The sequence below is a fragment of the Sinohyriopsis cumingii genome, chromosome 9 (assembly GCF_028554795.1).
Source record: "Sinohyriopsis cumingii isolate HCF-2022 chromosome 9, ASM2855479v2, whole genome shotgun sequence".
NCBI lineage: Eukaryota > Metazoa > Mollusca > Bivalvia > Unionida > Unionidae > Sinohyriopsis > Sinohyriopsis cumingii.
This window is the reverse complement of record NC_142969.1, coordinates 121,399,920-121,417,213: the sequence shown is the minus strand read 5'-3', so window position 1 is coordinate 121,417,213 and position 17,294 is coordinate 121,399,920. Positions and strand designations below refer to the sequence as shown.

At 37.1% G+C, this 17,294-nt stretch overlaps 1 protein-coding gene across 4 annotated transcripts in view; it reads right to left on the bottom strand.

The window, feature by feature from the left end:
* Nucleotides 1–17,294, bottom strand: part of LOC149792624 (uncharacterized) — a 65,274-nt gene that overhangs the window by 24,654 nt on the left and 23,326 nt on the right. For 3 of the 4 annotated variants that reach the window (XM_089971255.1, XM_089971256.1, XM_089971254.1), the window contains exon 6: nt 10,011–17,248. In XM_089971255.1, the coding sequence (XP_089827381.1) occupies nt 17,202–17,248 (47 nt within the window). In that variant the 3' untranslated portion in view covers nt 10,011–17,201. Of the gene's footprint in view, nt 1–7,986; nt 8,226–10,010; nt 17,249–17,294 lie in introns of those variants that run through there. The other variant, XM_089971257.1, reaches the window with a different exon arrangement.

Here is a 17,294-nt window from a genome sequence, read left to right as displayed (position 1 = left end):
TGTTAAAACCTATGTTGTAAAAGAGAAAGATGAAGGGATGGAGTTAGGGCTGGGGCTGGATAAATAAAACCTCTGTTGTAAAAGAGACAGATGAAGGGGTGGGGCTGGATAAATAAAACCTCTGTTGTAAAAGAGAAAGATGAAGGGATGGGGTTAGGGCTGGGGCTGGATAAATAAAACCTAAAGACCCTCTGAAACAAGTTATGATCTCATAACACCTATCAGACAAAGAGCACAGGTGCTGCCTCTCTTACTCTCTGAACATCCACCACAAATCTCATGAAAGCCACCAGACTCGTTTATATGTTTAGCAGGCTTGGATTGACTTTTTCTGCAAATAGAATGGGGGATTGAAACAGAGAATGGAACTTTTTTAGAATGTGCACGCAAAGAAGGTACACAGGAAACTGATATAACAGGAATAACCTTGGAAAAAAGACCAAACATGACAACAGTAATGGCAGCTATGCAAATTTGAAATGAGAATTTGTTAGCCTGACAGAACTGACAGAAGCACTAAACAGGAATGGTATTAAAGGATATATACCAAGACCCAAAGGATCTCAGCCAATATTCCTGTACAGGGAAATGACCATCATAGGTGTGAGAGTGCTTATTAAAGAGAATTAAGAAAAAGACTACAGGATTACATCTATCGGTCTTACCATTAGAAATACCCTTACAAACAACAGTGGCCCATTTATAAACAAAAGGACCAAAAGAAACAAACAATAAAAGAAACAAAACCTACAAGATGTGCAGGCACAATAGAAACAAAAACAACAACAACAACAACAAGAAACAACAGTTTGTGTACCCCAAGGGAGACAGAATAAGCAGATAAAACAAAAACAACAACACCAAGAAAATGAGCAGCAACTCAATAAAAACCCACAGATGCTATAACAACAACATCAATCGAAGCACAAAACAACTAAAAAGAAACATGGGCTATTTAAAGAATAAAATGCATAAAAAGAGTGAAAAAAGAAAAGACTAAGAATGAAAGCTAAAAGGAATTATGCAACTTTGAAGACGGAAGAAACACAGGAGAATAGTGAAGGCTTGGAGATAAGGAAAAGGAAATAAAAAGAACTAGAGGAAAAAAGAAAAAGCTCCTACCTACTCAACTATGATGAGGAATTAGAAGATAAAATCCATGAACCCAATATTTCCCTCGTCTGAATAAAAATAGTTAAAAAAAGATCCATAATGGACACACCTGACACGTGAAAGAGAAGGAGAGAGAGATTTTCATACAAACAGAAAATCTGATAAATACAAAAGAAACAAAAGCAAATAAATTTAGAAAAATAATCCTTCTAAAGATCATAAAGCATTCACAGAACACTATGCCAGTTGGTAATCATACATTAGGGAGGAGGCATGCCAGTAGTTTAAAAAAAATATATATATAAAGGGATGCCCCCCTCCCAAAAAAAATTACCATACTCATTCGCAAAGATAATCAAAGATAGCATGACAACCAATTGACATGAATATGTGATGACATAAAATTCTTTTTCACAGATACGTTTTATTAGTGAAAAGTTAGTTTGAGAGTTTGTAGTTAATTTGTAATTCCTGATTTGGCACTCAGAGATTTCCTCACAGATAAGAAGAAATTTCACTATTACTTGCATTGAAATCATGGAACATCAATATTCTTTTACAGAACAAAAAATTAACTTTTAAAGATCAAAGCTGCTTCACAAACTAGATGTTCCATTTTTGTTTTTTGTTTTTTTAGATAAAAGGAATCTTGCTTGATTGTGAATTTGAATCAATAACTAGTGTGGTTCCCTCCTTAGTATGCTCCTTGAGTTGCATTCCACAAGAGTAGAGAGCAAGGCAGGGAGCAAATGGATCAGGGAACCAGACTATTCAACCTCAACATAAAGCAGTGATGTAATACACAATGTTTTCGCATACACATGAAGGTTGTTGAAACCAGTTGGTATAATGTTAAAGATCTCTCAGCGGTTGGACATCTTGATAATGAATTTCATTTTTGCATAAAAACTAATAACTTTAGTGACAAGTATTCCCAATGTGATTTGAAAACGAGTATTCAGCCATTAAACAGAACAGTTTGCTCCTCCAGTTTTCTCAATGTAAAGCGAGTAGTGTATCATTTCATATTGTTATGGAGGTCCCTCGATAAATTGCACCCTCCCTTATAGTGTGGTCAATGTTTCTGGACCCCGTTGTGCATGAGTTATCAAGGGAGAGATGTACTTATCCACCGGACAGACAACCAACACCAGACCCACCAGTTAAACTGGCAACCAGGCAACTAACATGGTTTGTGTCAACAGGATGGATGGCAGCTGGACCAGGTTCACTTCACTTCTCTGTGATACTAGTTATTGGTGACAGAAGGATGAGAAGATTGACTGCATGCCAGTCAATCACTTTAGTGATGTTTTCTATCAAAATGCTGCTTTGAACGCAAAGCGTGCAGAGCTCACTTAACTTCTCACAAGCCAAAGTTTAAATGAGGCATCTGCTCCCGAAAGACTTCAGCATATCCTGAGTGTACCACTGACAAGAACACGGAGATATGTCATTTTTCCTGGCCTTTACCAGAAAAAAGAGGCATTTTCAGTTCCTATGACCGGTTTCCATGCATTTCAGGCAGAGCCTAAAAGGAAAAACAAGAGGCATTTTCAGGTCCTATAACTGGTTTCCATGCATTTCAGGCAGAGCCTAAGAGCAAAAACAAGATATTGCATTGTCATCTCTCTTGATGTATTGATCAAGGAGAGTGCACAAAAATGGCCACATTTTGTTTGCCTGCAGATAGCAACCTATTCTAGGACCACAGAACTGTATGACCTGATCTGGAGATAGTTTGGGTCCACTGAATGGGCATACCACTCAATCACTCTGCTCAAAAAAGCTTGGGTTATCAAGAAAGATGTTTTGTCACATTTCAGTTTCAGTGAGGAGTTGCACGAGCTCTTGCAGAAATCCACTTCCTGCTAAGAATCCCACTCTACAAATTTAAAAACTGATGCAACTATATAGGTTGAGATAGGTCAAGGACAAAATGCTAGGAAAGGATGAGATTCGATTTCTCCCAATTCACCAGAAGGCCCAGCTCAGACAGAATGGAGTTAAGGTAGTTGACTCATTATCTGCATTTTGAACTTTGGTGTGACTATGTCATTTTTGAGTCAGCTGAGGTCTATAACCAGTCTGGGCTTTGTAGTGGCTTAGGTACTAGAAAGAGTCTGCAACTGAACCCCAGAAAGTTCAGTTATTAAATCTCTCCATTGCCTGTCTGGTGAGTGAAGAACAGGTGACATAGTGATAAGAGATTGTTTTCATGGTTGGGGAAGGAGAATTTTTGTTTTTATCCCTTTCAATATACAACTTCTGAAACACAAAACCTGCTTCAGACATAAGTTATGCTGAGTTTCAGCCTTGTCTCCTGTTGCTACAATTATCTCTGAGACTGAATGGGAGAAAAACTGGAAGAGGTGGTAAGGATAGTTGAAGAGATGGTTCTTGTGACACCTGCCTCTGCACATCTTCAAAACATGGCCACAGTAGAGCACTGGCAGACCAAAGGAGTGTGTGCATAAAGCATATGAATAACTGAGCTTAACTGAAGACAAGGCATCTTGTCTCACCAAAATCCAAACTGCAAAAAGATATCAGGGTGTGGTCCATTTAATCACTATGGCAATGTGGGCAGTAGACTCCAATGAATGCTAATTGCCCAATTCTTTGGAAAGCAAATGATGCCAGATCAAGTGATGTTCTAGTCCAAACTCAGTACACCTCAGCACCAAGTCTGCATGTGTGTGGTAACAACTGGATAGGAATAGTGCTGGTAACTGACATGTAGAAAAGATAGCCTTTGAACTGTATGGGTCTCAGATTTTGTCTAATGAATTGTCAGACATTCCTTTAGTCCTCACTGACTACAGAAGTATACTGAATGTAGGGTATCCATCCTCATCCCCAAAGTCTATGTGCATATACCTTGCTCAGGGCATTCAAAGGAAGACATGATTTTATAAATCTCCTCAACAGCTGCTTTGAAACTATGCTCTATGGTGAGGTCAGAGTATTGAAAGCTCATGTACAAAGGTTATCTTTGCATTCATTGTGGGGGTTGTCCTCGTCAGGCATTACTTGAATGTCCCTTCAACACCTGTGATGACCTTACACTTCTTGCACAAGAATGGCCAAAATGATGGAAAATGATCCATGTGTATTCATTTCAACAACAGCGTACTCATTATACAAGCACAAAAATCCCAGCAGTGTTCATGAGTAAGACACCCAAAAGAAAATACCAACCATACCACACTGGACAGGAAGGTAAGGAAACTCCACAAACTGAAAACATTTACACAATTACTGACTCAATTACCAACATAAGGTTGTCAATATGTAGCAGATACTCTTATAATCAATACTACACAGATGGATAGAATTCAAACTGATTTTCTGAAGGTAATACGAGGCAGTGTTGTGCAATGTTGATCTCACTGCAGCAAAAACTTACAATAATAAGCATTTAATACAAGGACAGACACCTTCAGTGGGAAGGGGAGGTAATTGGTGAGTTGCTTCCGTTTGTCTGAAAGGTGTACAGACATGAAAGATTAAATTTTGATCTGTCCATGACAGCTAGATTTGAGAGTTCATAAATTTATTTCCTAACATTAATGTAATTGGGAAACTATTCAATGGAGAAAACATAATGTCGCTAAAGGAGTCATTCCAAACACAGTTCTTATACAGCTTGACCTATTAAAGCAACATTCCAGCCCAGTTTGATCCAAGTTAACAATGCAGGTTTTAGAAAGTAAAAAACAAACATGGATGTACAGACCCAAGGCCATGCCATAAGCACACATGGACTGATGGATGGGCAGAATGATGCAGGGAGTGTAAGGAAGACTGATGGATGGGCAGAACAATGTAAGGAGTGTAAGGAAGACTGATGGATGGGCAGAATGATGCAGGGAGTGTAAGGAAGACTGATGAATGGGCAGGACAATGCAGGGAGTGTAAGGAAGACTGATGGATGGGTAGAATGATGTAGGGAGTGTAAGGAAGACTGATGAATGGGCAGGACAATGCAGGGCATGTAAGGAAGACTGATGGATGGGTAGAATGATGCAGGGAGTGTAAAGAAGACTAATGGATGGGCAGAACAATGTAGGGAGTGTAAGGAAGACTAATAGAAGATCAGGATAATGTAGAGAGTGTAGGACTGATGAATGGGCAGAATGATGCATAGCTGCCAACCTTCCAGGCTCACAATTAGTGAAAATAGGGATAAAAAGTCATGAATTTGCTCATGAATTAGTGAAAAATACCATGACAATAACTCCATCCACTCTGACCATCAATACTACACTATATCAAGTTCGCAATATAAAACTAAAACACGACATATATGCAGAAATATTTATTTATCAAGACATGATACTGGTGACTAAAATTGCTGACAAATTTTCTGCACATAAGGAGGCCCTACCCTAAAGTCTGTCTTATTTTTCCTCACTAGAGAAAATACTCTTTCTCTGTCACTGTTGCTGTGAGGAATGCACAGGAGCTCCAGCACATCTGGTTCTTCCACTGGAAAATATGGAAGCGATTTTCGAGTCCGGGAACATTTGTCAGAACAAATGTTTAGCATGGTCTCCAGCTGATAAAGGTAGAATGTGTTTGACAAGAAAACTTACAAATAATGATTTGGTGTTGGTAGCCTGCAGGTCTTCCGCCGATGGCTTAAAATATTCCAGAGCTGAAATCTGCGAATTCTTAATTTTCCTAACTTCTACGTGTTTTTTGCAACCAACGTGCTTTCCTCACGTCGTCTATGCGATGGCACACTGAGTGCAAAAAGCATGATGAATATCAAGGTTTAATGGCAGAATGCACTGCCAATTTTTGATATATTCCAAATTAAACTTGACTTTTTGAGTAATACATTTCTTTTTCCTTGGTGGTGAAGACATTTTCAAGATCTTACATGCGATGCTGAATGGTAACTCAAATCCATTTTGGTGATGCATGCGCTGAGCAAAATTCCAGTTAGGCCCCAGTGTCTCTCAAAAGCATTTGTAAAACTACTCTTATACATATAGATTAAAATAGGCTAAAATGCTTACTACCAGGCCAACTGTACTAATCAGCTGTAGATCTACTTATATCATGACCAGCAGTACCGGACCATTTCGGCAACTGCGAATATCACGACTAGCGCTTAACGGGAAACTGGTTATTTTATTACAGATTTAAAAAAATTGAGGATTGGAGAATCTGTGAACTTTTGGCTTGCGGCATGAATCCGTGAATCACTGAAAAAGTTGTGAAATTCACACCAAATTCGTGAGGGTTGGCAGCTATGATGATGCAGGGTGTGTAAGGAAGACTGGTGAATGGGCAGAATGATGCAGGGTATGTAAGGAAGACTGAAGAATGGGCAGGACGGTGTAGGGGGTGTAAGGAACACCGATGGATGGTCACAACAATGCAGGGTGTGTAAGGAAGACTGATGGATGGGCAGGACAATGTAGGGAGTTTATGACTGATGGATGGGCAGGATGATGTAGGGGGTGCAAGGAAGACTGACGGACTGGCAGGACAATGTAGGGTGTGGAAGGAAGACTGATGGACTGGCAGGACGATGTAGGGTGTGTAAGGAAGACTGATGGACTGGCAGGACGATGTAGGGTGTGTAAGGAAGACTGACAGACTGGCAGGATGATGTAGGGAGTGTAAGGAAGACTGATGGACTGGCAGGATCATATAGGGAGTGTAAGGAAGATTGACGGACTGGCAGGATGATGTAGGGAGTGTAAGGAAGACTGATCGATTGGCAGGATGATGTAGGGTGTGTAAGGAAGACTGATGGACTGGCAGGATGATGGACTGGCAGGATGATGTAGGGAGTGTAAGGAAGACTGATGGACTGGCAGGACGATGTAGGGTGTGTAAGGAAGACTGACAGACTGGCAGGATGATGTAGGGAGTGTAAGGAAGACTGATGGACTGGCAGGATCATATAGGGAGTGTAAGGAAGATTGACGGACTGGCAGGATGATGTAGGGAGTGTAAGGAAGACTGATCGATTGGCAGGATGATGTAGGGTGTGTAAGGAAGACTGATGGACTGGCAGGACGATGTATGGAGTGTAAGGAAGACTGATGGACTGGCAGGACGATGTAGGATGTGTAAGGAAGACTGACAGACTGGCAGGATGATGTAGGGAGTGTAAGGAAGACTGACGGACTGGCAGGACGATGTAGGGTGTGTAAGGAAGACTGACGGACTGGTAGGACAATTCAGGGAGTGTAAGGAAGGACTAACGGATGGGCAGGACAATGTAGGGAGTTTATGACTGATGGATGGGCAGGATGATGTAGGGGGTGCAAGGAAGACTGACAGACTGGCAGGACAATGTAGGGTGTGTAAGGAAGACTGACGGAATGGCAGGACGATGTAGGGAGTGTAAGGAAGACTGAGGGACTGGCAGGACGATGTAGGGTGTGTAAGGAAGACTGAAGGACTGGCAGGATGATATAGGGAGTGTAAGGAAGATTGACGGACTGGCAGAATGATGTAGGGAGTGCAAGGAAGACTGATCGATTGGCAGGATGATGTAGGGAGTTTAAGGAAGAATAATGGATGGGCAGGACGATGTAGGGTGTGTAAGGAACACCGATGGATGGGCACAACAGTGCAGGGTGTGTAAGGAAGACTGATGGATCCGCAGGATGATGTAGGGGGTGTAAGGAAGACTGATGGATCGGCAGGATGATGTAGGGGTGTAAGGAAGACTGATGGATCCGCAGGATGATGATGGGGTTGTAAGGAAGACTGATGGATCGGCAAGATGATGTAGGCGGTGTAATGAAGACTGATTTACAGAGGGACAGACAGGAGAATATGAAGGCGCACTCACTACACTTTAGACAAAGTATGATCAAAATGTAAAACGCAAAACAAACTTACCTGGCTTGGAATTCCTGAAAACATCCCATCATAATATTTCAACTTCGTCTTGCAACTGGCATGATATGACACTGCTTCGACACAGAGTCTGTAGGAACTAAAGAACTTCTGCTCAGCCTCCAGCTTAATTTCACATGAACTCTGACCACCTGCGATCAGTCCATTAAAGCTGATATAAAGTGTGTCATCATCTTCAACCTCTCTCTTTCTGTTACAGGTCAAATAATTATTCAGGTCCACTGCAAGTAAATTACGAACTTATCATTTACAAAGATCTAATCTTTCAACAGAATCACTTAAGATAGTATTTATCCACGTAACAACTAAACTCACCTCTCATTGAAAATTTGAATTTTCTCCTTTGACATCAGGAATAAAGATCTTAAAACACAGAGTTTGAATCTAAGTTTGAGATTTACATCTAGCCAATCAGAAAAGGTGTTTAAAAAATAAAGTCTCTTGTAAGGGTTGACCACAAATCTCAAACTCAGACTCAAGCTTAAGAATTTTATTATCTCTAAGCCAAATTCTCAGTCATACTTTCAACTTACTGTACTTATACATGCCTAATGTGAAACACGCTATGAAGAGCATGGACCGAGATCTGCTGTAATGGTTGCATATGCACTGGCAGATCTGGCTCTGTATTGTTTTGTTGTATTTGTGATTCAATCAAACAGTAGACTCTGATATATTGGCATATTAAGAAACTGTAGATCTGGGTCAGTGCTGTTTGTTGTACTTGTGATTCAGTCCCTACCTTCCTCCCATCTGCAAAATGAAAAATGCCCTTCCTAAAGTTCCTTGAAACAAATTCTTCTGGGAAGCTTTTAAGGTGATTTCATTATTGAAAATTTCATTAGTTTTTTATTTTCAGCAACATAAGATATCAATGAAATAGTGTTTTGTATCATTTCTTTGTTTACACAAGAAACGAAAAATACGACTTATTGAAAAAAACGCGTTTCACTATGAAAAACAACAAGAGTGAAATGCCCTCACTTTTCTACCAGTACCCACTTTCATGCCAAATTAATAGCCGAAGCACATACATGTTGGAGGAAACAACAACACAAGAAAACCACAAAACATATCAGCTCTTTGACATGCAAGACACGTGAATTCAAATTTATATCTCCAAGTGTTTGATGCAAAACAGTTCTTACATGAAAATAAGTCATTCAGGGATAACAATCTACTGCAAATATTTTTACCACTAACATTTTCTGAAGTGAAACCAGTGGATATAAGTGGATATTCACAAAACTAAAACCATCATTTACATATTATATTTTGTTATAATCCCTGCTATAAAAACACATTTCCAGAATCCGTATACGGATATTACTTAAAATGCACCTTTTTCTTTAATTGGAATCAAAATTCTAAACAGATAATTGAGGATTCTGATGCCACTTATTTTACACTGAACCACTCAAATAGCTTGTTGCATTTTCTGATGTCTGGTGTGCTCTAAACCAATCAAATAGCTTGTTGCATTTTCTGATGTGCACTAAACCAATCAAAAAGCCTGTTACACATTAAGATGATAGATATGCTAAAATAATACTTAACATTTCCCCTGAAAGAGAACAGATTTGTGAGGTCTCTACATGCAGTAAGAATTGTGTCAACATGGATACAAATGCCTCATCATCCCTCTCTGTGTGATGAGAAAATGACCTGAATTTAAAACCTACCCAACCTGTGATGGATGGAAGGAAAAAGGAAATTGATCATTTTGACTGACCATAGATGTTACAAATTGAAAATTAACTTATGCAGAACAGAAAATCACATTTTCAGCTCCCCTGATCTTGGTTGTAGTCGTGCCAAAATTGATAGGCTTCTGCCTTATACCTATGAGAAAGCTACATATATGGTTTGAGAGAAAAAAGACCACAGGAAACTTAAGTAATACTTCGTCTACAAATGAATGGATGGATGGAGAAATGGACATCACTTTCACTATATCCCCCTGTACATCCAGTTAGGAGGAAGGGATACAAAGCACAAAAACAGCGTAAATTTCAAAACCTAAAACTTTATTTTCAAAATTAAGGAAAGAAGCAATAACACAGAGATATTAAATGCAAAATAAAATAGGTTGCAAAAGAGAAACATCTGAGACTATATCATAACTAATAATGATCCTACTGAATTAAGCAATTATATGAAGGTGCCCAAAGATATCTTTATATAACCTGTACAATAAGCACACATAAAAACATTACAAAATATAAAATATCCTAAATGCTCATGCCAAATTCAATACCAACTGAAATGAACAGTTTCAGTTTGCCTACAAAACTAAAAAGTTGCCAAAAACTGCTTAAAAATATAAAGTGTTGCTGTCAATGATAAATGTCACTATACCTCAAAACATGAAACGTATTTATAAAAATATGGGTGTTTATGATTTAATTCAATATTATGAAAGGTGTTTATCTTTTGATAAACCTGTGAACTATTGTGCCTTAACTTGCATAAAATGAATTACTGTATTCAGAAAACAAGCAGTCTGTCAAAACCTTCCATGCAGAGGTCTTACTGGAATTATAACACATGTCAAATATTTTAATGTTTGGTACAATATCAATGAAAGATTAATTAAAATCACTGGCAGTCATAAATTGTGTATGGATGACAGCATTTAAAGACAATAAAAATAGTGTAAAAAATGTTTTATTAATGTAAGAACATATTCCATTTGTCTGGAAGAATAAAGAACCATCAAAACAACCAAAATTTATTGCAATTACCATAGTAAATGTAAACTGTGTACATTTTATTTTACTTGGGTTTAGGGTGGGGTGATATAATCAATTACAGGCAAAATAAAACAGTAATTGCTTGCTGACTTCTTGAAGACGAAAAATCAATTGCAAAATCTTGATTAAAATCCAAAGTTCTCTGCACACAAAAAAATGAACGGAAAAATATATTTATGTACTGGCATGTTTGAAAAATTAGTACAAAATTACTTCTTAGCATAGATCAATACAAATAACATAAGTTTATGTCATACCTCAATAATGACAATACAGCAAGAATTTACACACATCCTTTGCATATTGGATTCTTATATAAAATATTTTAAAGTCAATTTATCAAGTACACAAACCATATCATGAATTTTTGGTGAACTACAAAGAAAATATGATTAAAGACGAAAAAAACATTTAATCACTTTCTGGCATAACTTTCTGCTTAAGAAAATTAAGACAGGAGAGCTTTTTGTTCTTAAAATGATGAAGACAACCTGTATGAGAAGTAACACTGGGAGGCTTATTCATCAGATAAGAGTTCATAAAACATTCCAGCAGTGTGTATGGTAACGGTATGTGCAAGCTGAATGAGGTACAGCACGCACATAGTCAATGTCTTACAGCCAAGTAGCTGTCAGATGTACATTAAGTCTCACTAGCAGATGGACAGAAACATAAAATTTCTAATTGTTTAGACTAAACTTCAAATTTTGGTTACCGTATACGTATACAAACTGTAGCAAACACTGCATCCTTTTGCAACAATAGTATACACACAGGTGGAAATAAGACTGCAAGAGCTCTATTGGCACATTTTGGATGAGAATTATTTCCCTTTAACAGCCATTGCTAAGGTTGCATTAGATGATCAAAATGAAGGAAGAAAATAGTTTCTAACTTTTTAAAATCTTATGATGAGATGGATCCCTTCCCCCTTGCATAAAGCATGGTTCTGAGCTCACTCCCCTCCCTCTTGTATAAAGTGCAGTGATAACTTTTCCATTATATTCAATGCAACTTTCTTGACATCAAAATGGTTCCAAATACCATCTGAAATAACTTTTAAAATAATGATCGTGGCTAAAGTAGATACAACTGTATGAGTCCCAAGTATATTGTGACCATCTATAAACTATTTCCAGAACCATTCTGATGCCAAAGAAAATGTACCAAACAATGTTATCTGTTTCAGATAGAAGACATACATTAAACTGAATGAAGATTGTGCTGACTACAGTTAAAGCAACTCAAACATACAAATTCTAAAAACACTGAATCAGGGATCATCATGGGCTTTGCCAATGTCGCAAATTGCAATTTTTGTTCCTTATTGGTGACAAAATATATCATCTGGCGATTTTTGTGGCGACAACCTTTTTGGCTGTTTAATCTGTACATACAATCATGGATTTAGAGTGAAGACATTCAATGGGACCACAAAAGGAAGTCACAATCTCATAGATTTGCTTAATACCTGATGTTTCTATTAAAAAGATGAGAGAGAGAGAGAGACTGTAGATGTAAATAAAGTAGATATTTTACATTTGATAATGCATTTATTTCAGGTGACAACAGTCATACCTATGCAGTAATGGTGATGCAGGATGCAAAGACCAATTGTAGTGCAAAACAGTCATGTAATAATTTATTTTGCAATATCATGGTTGTATTGCTTGTTGTCAATAAAGTAATAACTTTCCCATCTTTTTCAATTTTCATTGCCTATTACATTAATAGACTTGGAAAAATATTCACTACTTGTTTTGGTGAAATTTTAAAAAAATTGGTGACAAAATTTTGAGGTTAGCGATATTTTTGGCAACAACTTTTTAAAAGCCAGGACCATCCATGCTGAATAATAAGAGCTGTCACAAGTTAAAAAGTCAACTGCAGAAACCACCATATAAGAATATGTGGAAATTCACCCACAACCAAGTTCTCTCTATTTGTGTAGTGATAACAGTCGTTACCCTGGTACAATTGAAACAAATGATACTAAAAAATTTCTGACATTTCTAATTAAAAGATTAAAAAATCCTATTAGACAGGTCTTATTTACAAAACTTGTACTAATTTTCATAAAACACATTACACATTATCTGCAAGCTTGCAGCACATATACAACCTTTCTATAGGTAAATGATATAAAAATGCCATGCCACCCTTTCTTTTGCAATATATATTATTTAGTCCCTGCCAAAATAACTTGAACACAGAACTTAATCAAATTCAATGGTGCACTCACATACATACTCATGTTCGAATACATGAAAGTTATGTGTGCTTATTTTGTGTGTGTGCAAATCAACAACAAAATGAATCACAACTATTTATAAAAATCAACTTTATCCACCAAACTGTACATCACATTAAATAAAGATTATAATAAAATAGCAAAAAGATAGGCAGCGACAACACTTGGCATAGTAGTCGTAAATAAAAAATTAATCTCATCGATTAGCTAGGATTTAATAGTCCACAGAAGAAGCCAATGTTACATCTTAGACATTAACTGTCTTTTAAACACAATTTTGCTTTTCATTACAGAAAGCAAGGTCCGTACAAGGGGGTGATTAAACAGAGAAAAAGCAAAGCTGAATTTGAGTGTTTTTGTGTTGCAAGTACAATGTTATGTCTAGTGTCTCTTTTCTGTTCAAAGAACAATAAAACAAAACTTAAAGTATTTTTATTCCATTTATGAATTTGTCAATGTAATGATTATTTATGTCTGCAATTATACTTCAATCTATATGATTCCCACCAAAAAGTTTAGACACTAAACTTGAAATAGTTAAATTCCATGCATTGGTTGTTGTTGTTGTAGGGTTTAACATTCATTTTTCAGCACACGATAAGCTATACATAGCCGTCAGTATTAATGGTGGAGGAAGAACCTGGGAAAAACCCAGAAAGAACCACTGATCCATGAGAAGCTACTGGCAAGCTTTCTCACATACCCACACTGGCCGAATCCGAGACTCAAACCAATGCAGACAGAGGTGAGATGGCAGTGATCCGCAATGGAGAGCGCTTTTGACCAATCGGCAACTCAGGGCCCCCCATGCACTGGCAGCCTAATCAATAAGAAACGATTACTCCATGGAGAATTATTGACTGATTCCTAGTTTAAGAAAAACAAGTTTATTTCATATGAAAGAAGGCAAAAAAGCTTCTACCTTAAATGTGACCTGTTTTTCAGAATAACCTATTTCAAGTTAGCACCTTTCACATGAATCAAATCAGACTGCAATTTTGCTGAGTCAAACAATGAAACTTTGTAACATTTTCAGAAAGTCTGTTGAGTGTTTCCTTAAATTTCATATTATTTGACTCAAAGGTTTAGCAAAATGAATATTTCAAGGGAATAATTTAAATATTGCAAGTTCAAACCACACCAGACTCACTTCCCCACAATTTTATGTTGTTGTTGTTGTAGGGTTTAACGCCATTTTTTAGCACACGATAGGCTATACATGGCGGCCAGTATTAATGGTGGGGGAAGAACCCGGGGAAAACCCCGGAAAGAACCACCGACCCACGAGAAGCTACTGGCAAGCTTTCTCACATACCCACATTGGCTGAATCTGAGACTCGAACCCATGCAGACAGAGGTGAGATGGCAGTAATCCATAACAGACAGCACTTTAGACCACACAATTTTATGTAACTTTTGTCTTATTTCTGGCAGGAGAGAAGTTGTTTCAGCCCGAGTCCAGCATAGACCCTGCAAAACTACTGGTTCTTTTTTTATGTAATGGAAGTAAACTTGATTCAAACAGAAAAGGTCCAATCTTTACATGATTTTGGCAGTAGTCATCCTGAACAAACTGTTACTGGCACATTTCTATCAGATTAAAACTCAAAATGCTATTTTAAAAATGTACTTGGCCTAATTTTAAATGTGTACGCTTCTATAACATCATGCTGTACTTTCTTCCCACTCTATCATTTGTCACTGTATTGCCTTAAATGTCCTTAATATTGCCATAAAATTACCTACTGATTCCCAAAAGACAAAGTAAATAATGAACTGTTCGAGTCAAAAACTGTTGTAAATAGTTGCACCATGTGCATTCAACATTTAACTTTTGAGCTGACATGTAAACTATTAAACTACCTATCCACCCAAAACCGACCTCCCCATGAGGACAGAAGGACCAGTTGTTTACTTCATTATTTACTGTAAAGGAACCTCAAATACTACATAAAAATTGTTCATAGCTATCCATAGATATCTGAAAAAAAAATATTCTGTCAACAGAATCATCATAGTTGAATGGACAACATTAATACAATGAAGAACTATGATATGCCAATACAGTATACAAAGAGCTGCGACTTGCAACTGTTTCGACAATTGTCAGCCAAAAATTTACAGCACTGAAAAGGTGAAACAGAGTGTGTACATAGTGTTAATGTTTTACTTAGACATGCTTGGTCCAACAACGTGACAGTATACACATTTACCCTGAGGTGTTGCTGACCTCCATGTTGTCAATTGCAATGAAGCGCAAATAGTTTGGGCCAGTTTTCTACACAGCCATAAAATTCATGCTTTATTACCTATTTTATATGTTAAGCATTTCATCTCACAATTAGGTCAGTTAATATGATCAAGCTTATTTATTTCACAATTAGTTTGGAATCCATGTCACATGCATGTTACCACACTGGGAAAGTGTGTAGGTCATTTTCTATCATGTGCCACTATTGCCCATGCATATGACTAAAAGAAACTGATCAAACATACTGGGATTAAAACATAAAACACTTAAATGAAAATAAAAAACAATTAGGTAAAAACAAATGTGGCAGATTTGCAAATCTTGCTTTCTTGACTTAATCTTCTAATTTTGGATCTCTTTCATTTTCTTCTGATTGTGTCTCATGGTTTGTTGGTGTCATTACATGTTAATATGCCCTTCAATGACATCAGAGATGCTCCCAGGATTTTATCATATGGGGGGATTTCCCCCATTGTTCCAAATATGAGGGAGTAGAACAAAATTGAGGGGGAGAAGGAAAAGGACATACTTCATTATTTACATAACACTTCAAAATATCCATATCTCTTTCTTCCTTATCCACTTTAAGACCCCTATTAAAATCAAAATCTTTAACAGATTTTGCATCTAGTTGTAAAGGCATTAATCTGTTCATTGTTTCTCAGCTTAGTTGGTTTCATATCTGTGTATGAATATTGTTCTGTACTGAGAACACCCTTTCAAAGCTCACAGTAATTTTTCACTAACATAAGCTCTGCCAAAGTCTAACTTTCTTGTATTAGCACTCTACTGACTACTATGCTAGATTTACTATTCTGTAATGCTGTACTAGGATTGTAAGTCCACTATTGCCATGGTCTACTTGTTCAAACAGAGGTATTTTAATCAAAGAAATATCTTTACTTTTTAATTTCATTTTTAGATACTTATTTATTAGACTTATCGTAACCTTTATATTAAGGCTATATCGTTCTGTAGCACGATTCCACTGGGCTAAATTATGAGTAGAAAAAAAATTAAGAGTGTACTCTATTTTAAATTGTATTTTAATTTGGCTTGTTTGTCTGCCTTTTCTGCCTTTGACCGTCATGCCATCTGTTTTGGTCCATCCAGCATGTACATCGAATTTCAAAATTAATGCCATTTTTAGGGTTCAAAATCACTCACTGGCATATCCTTTAACCTTTCCAAGCTCATATAATCTGATATTCTTCCTGACTTAGATTAACAACCATTTAAGTTAAGCTGACGAAACCAGATATGTCAACAGTTACGACAAAACAAGTCGCGACAAGCGCTACAATATTTTTACCACTTCTACAAGTACTTTAAGAGTGAACAGCTGAATAAAGTTTTATACTGCACCAAGTACATTATTGTATGCGTGACTTGAAATTAATTTGAAGTAGTTCTCATGTACAACCAGTTTCCAAGTGCACAGATTTGTATAAATTTTTAATCAATCTCATGATCGCACACCTTGGGAGCATTTCTTTGACATGATGTTAATATCACTCCAAGATCTGCACAAAAAAAAGCAAATCAATGAGGTTATACAACAGAAACATAAATATAAAATACTGATTTCTTTTAGCTTCTGATAACAAACAGGTGACAAATTAATCAATGCCATACAACTGCACTTACAGCAGGAAATTCCAGTCTCAGTGTTATAGAAGATAAAAAAGAAATGTGAAATGTGATTCTTTGACAGATTTTTTTTTTTTCAGTGTAAAGTCATACACAGATTCCATTATATTCACAATGTTATGGCTAAGGCATATTGGTGGGTGATGTACAAACAGATGGCACATTAAATAGTAATTCAAACTTATAAGATCCCGTTTTTTAGAACAAACATATAGTATTTCAAGACTGCTCCATGACACAGCTAATCTAAGCACATAATCCTTTTCCAACTGACAGGCTTCCAATAGATGGATTAACTGCCAGGATATGGTGGTGGTAGATCATTGTGTGGAGGTGATGCTAAAAAGAAAAGAAAGATTTCTTAAAATAAAATATAAACAAGAGT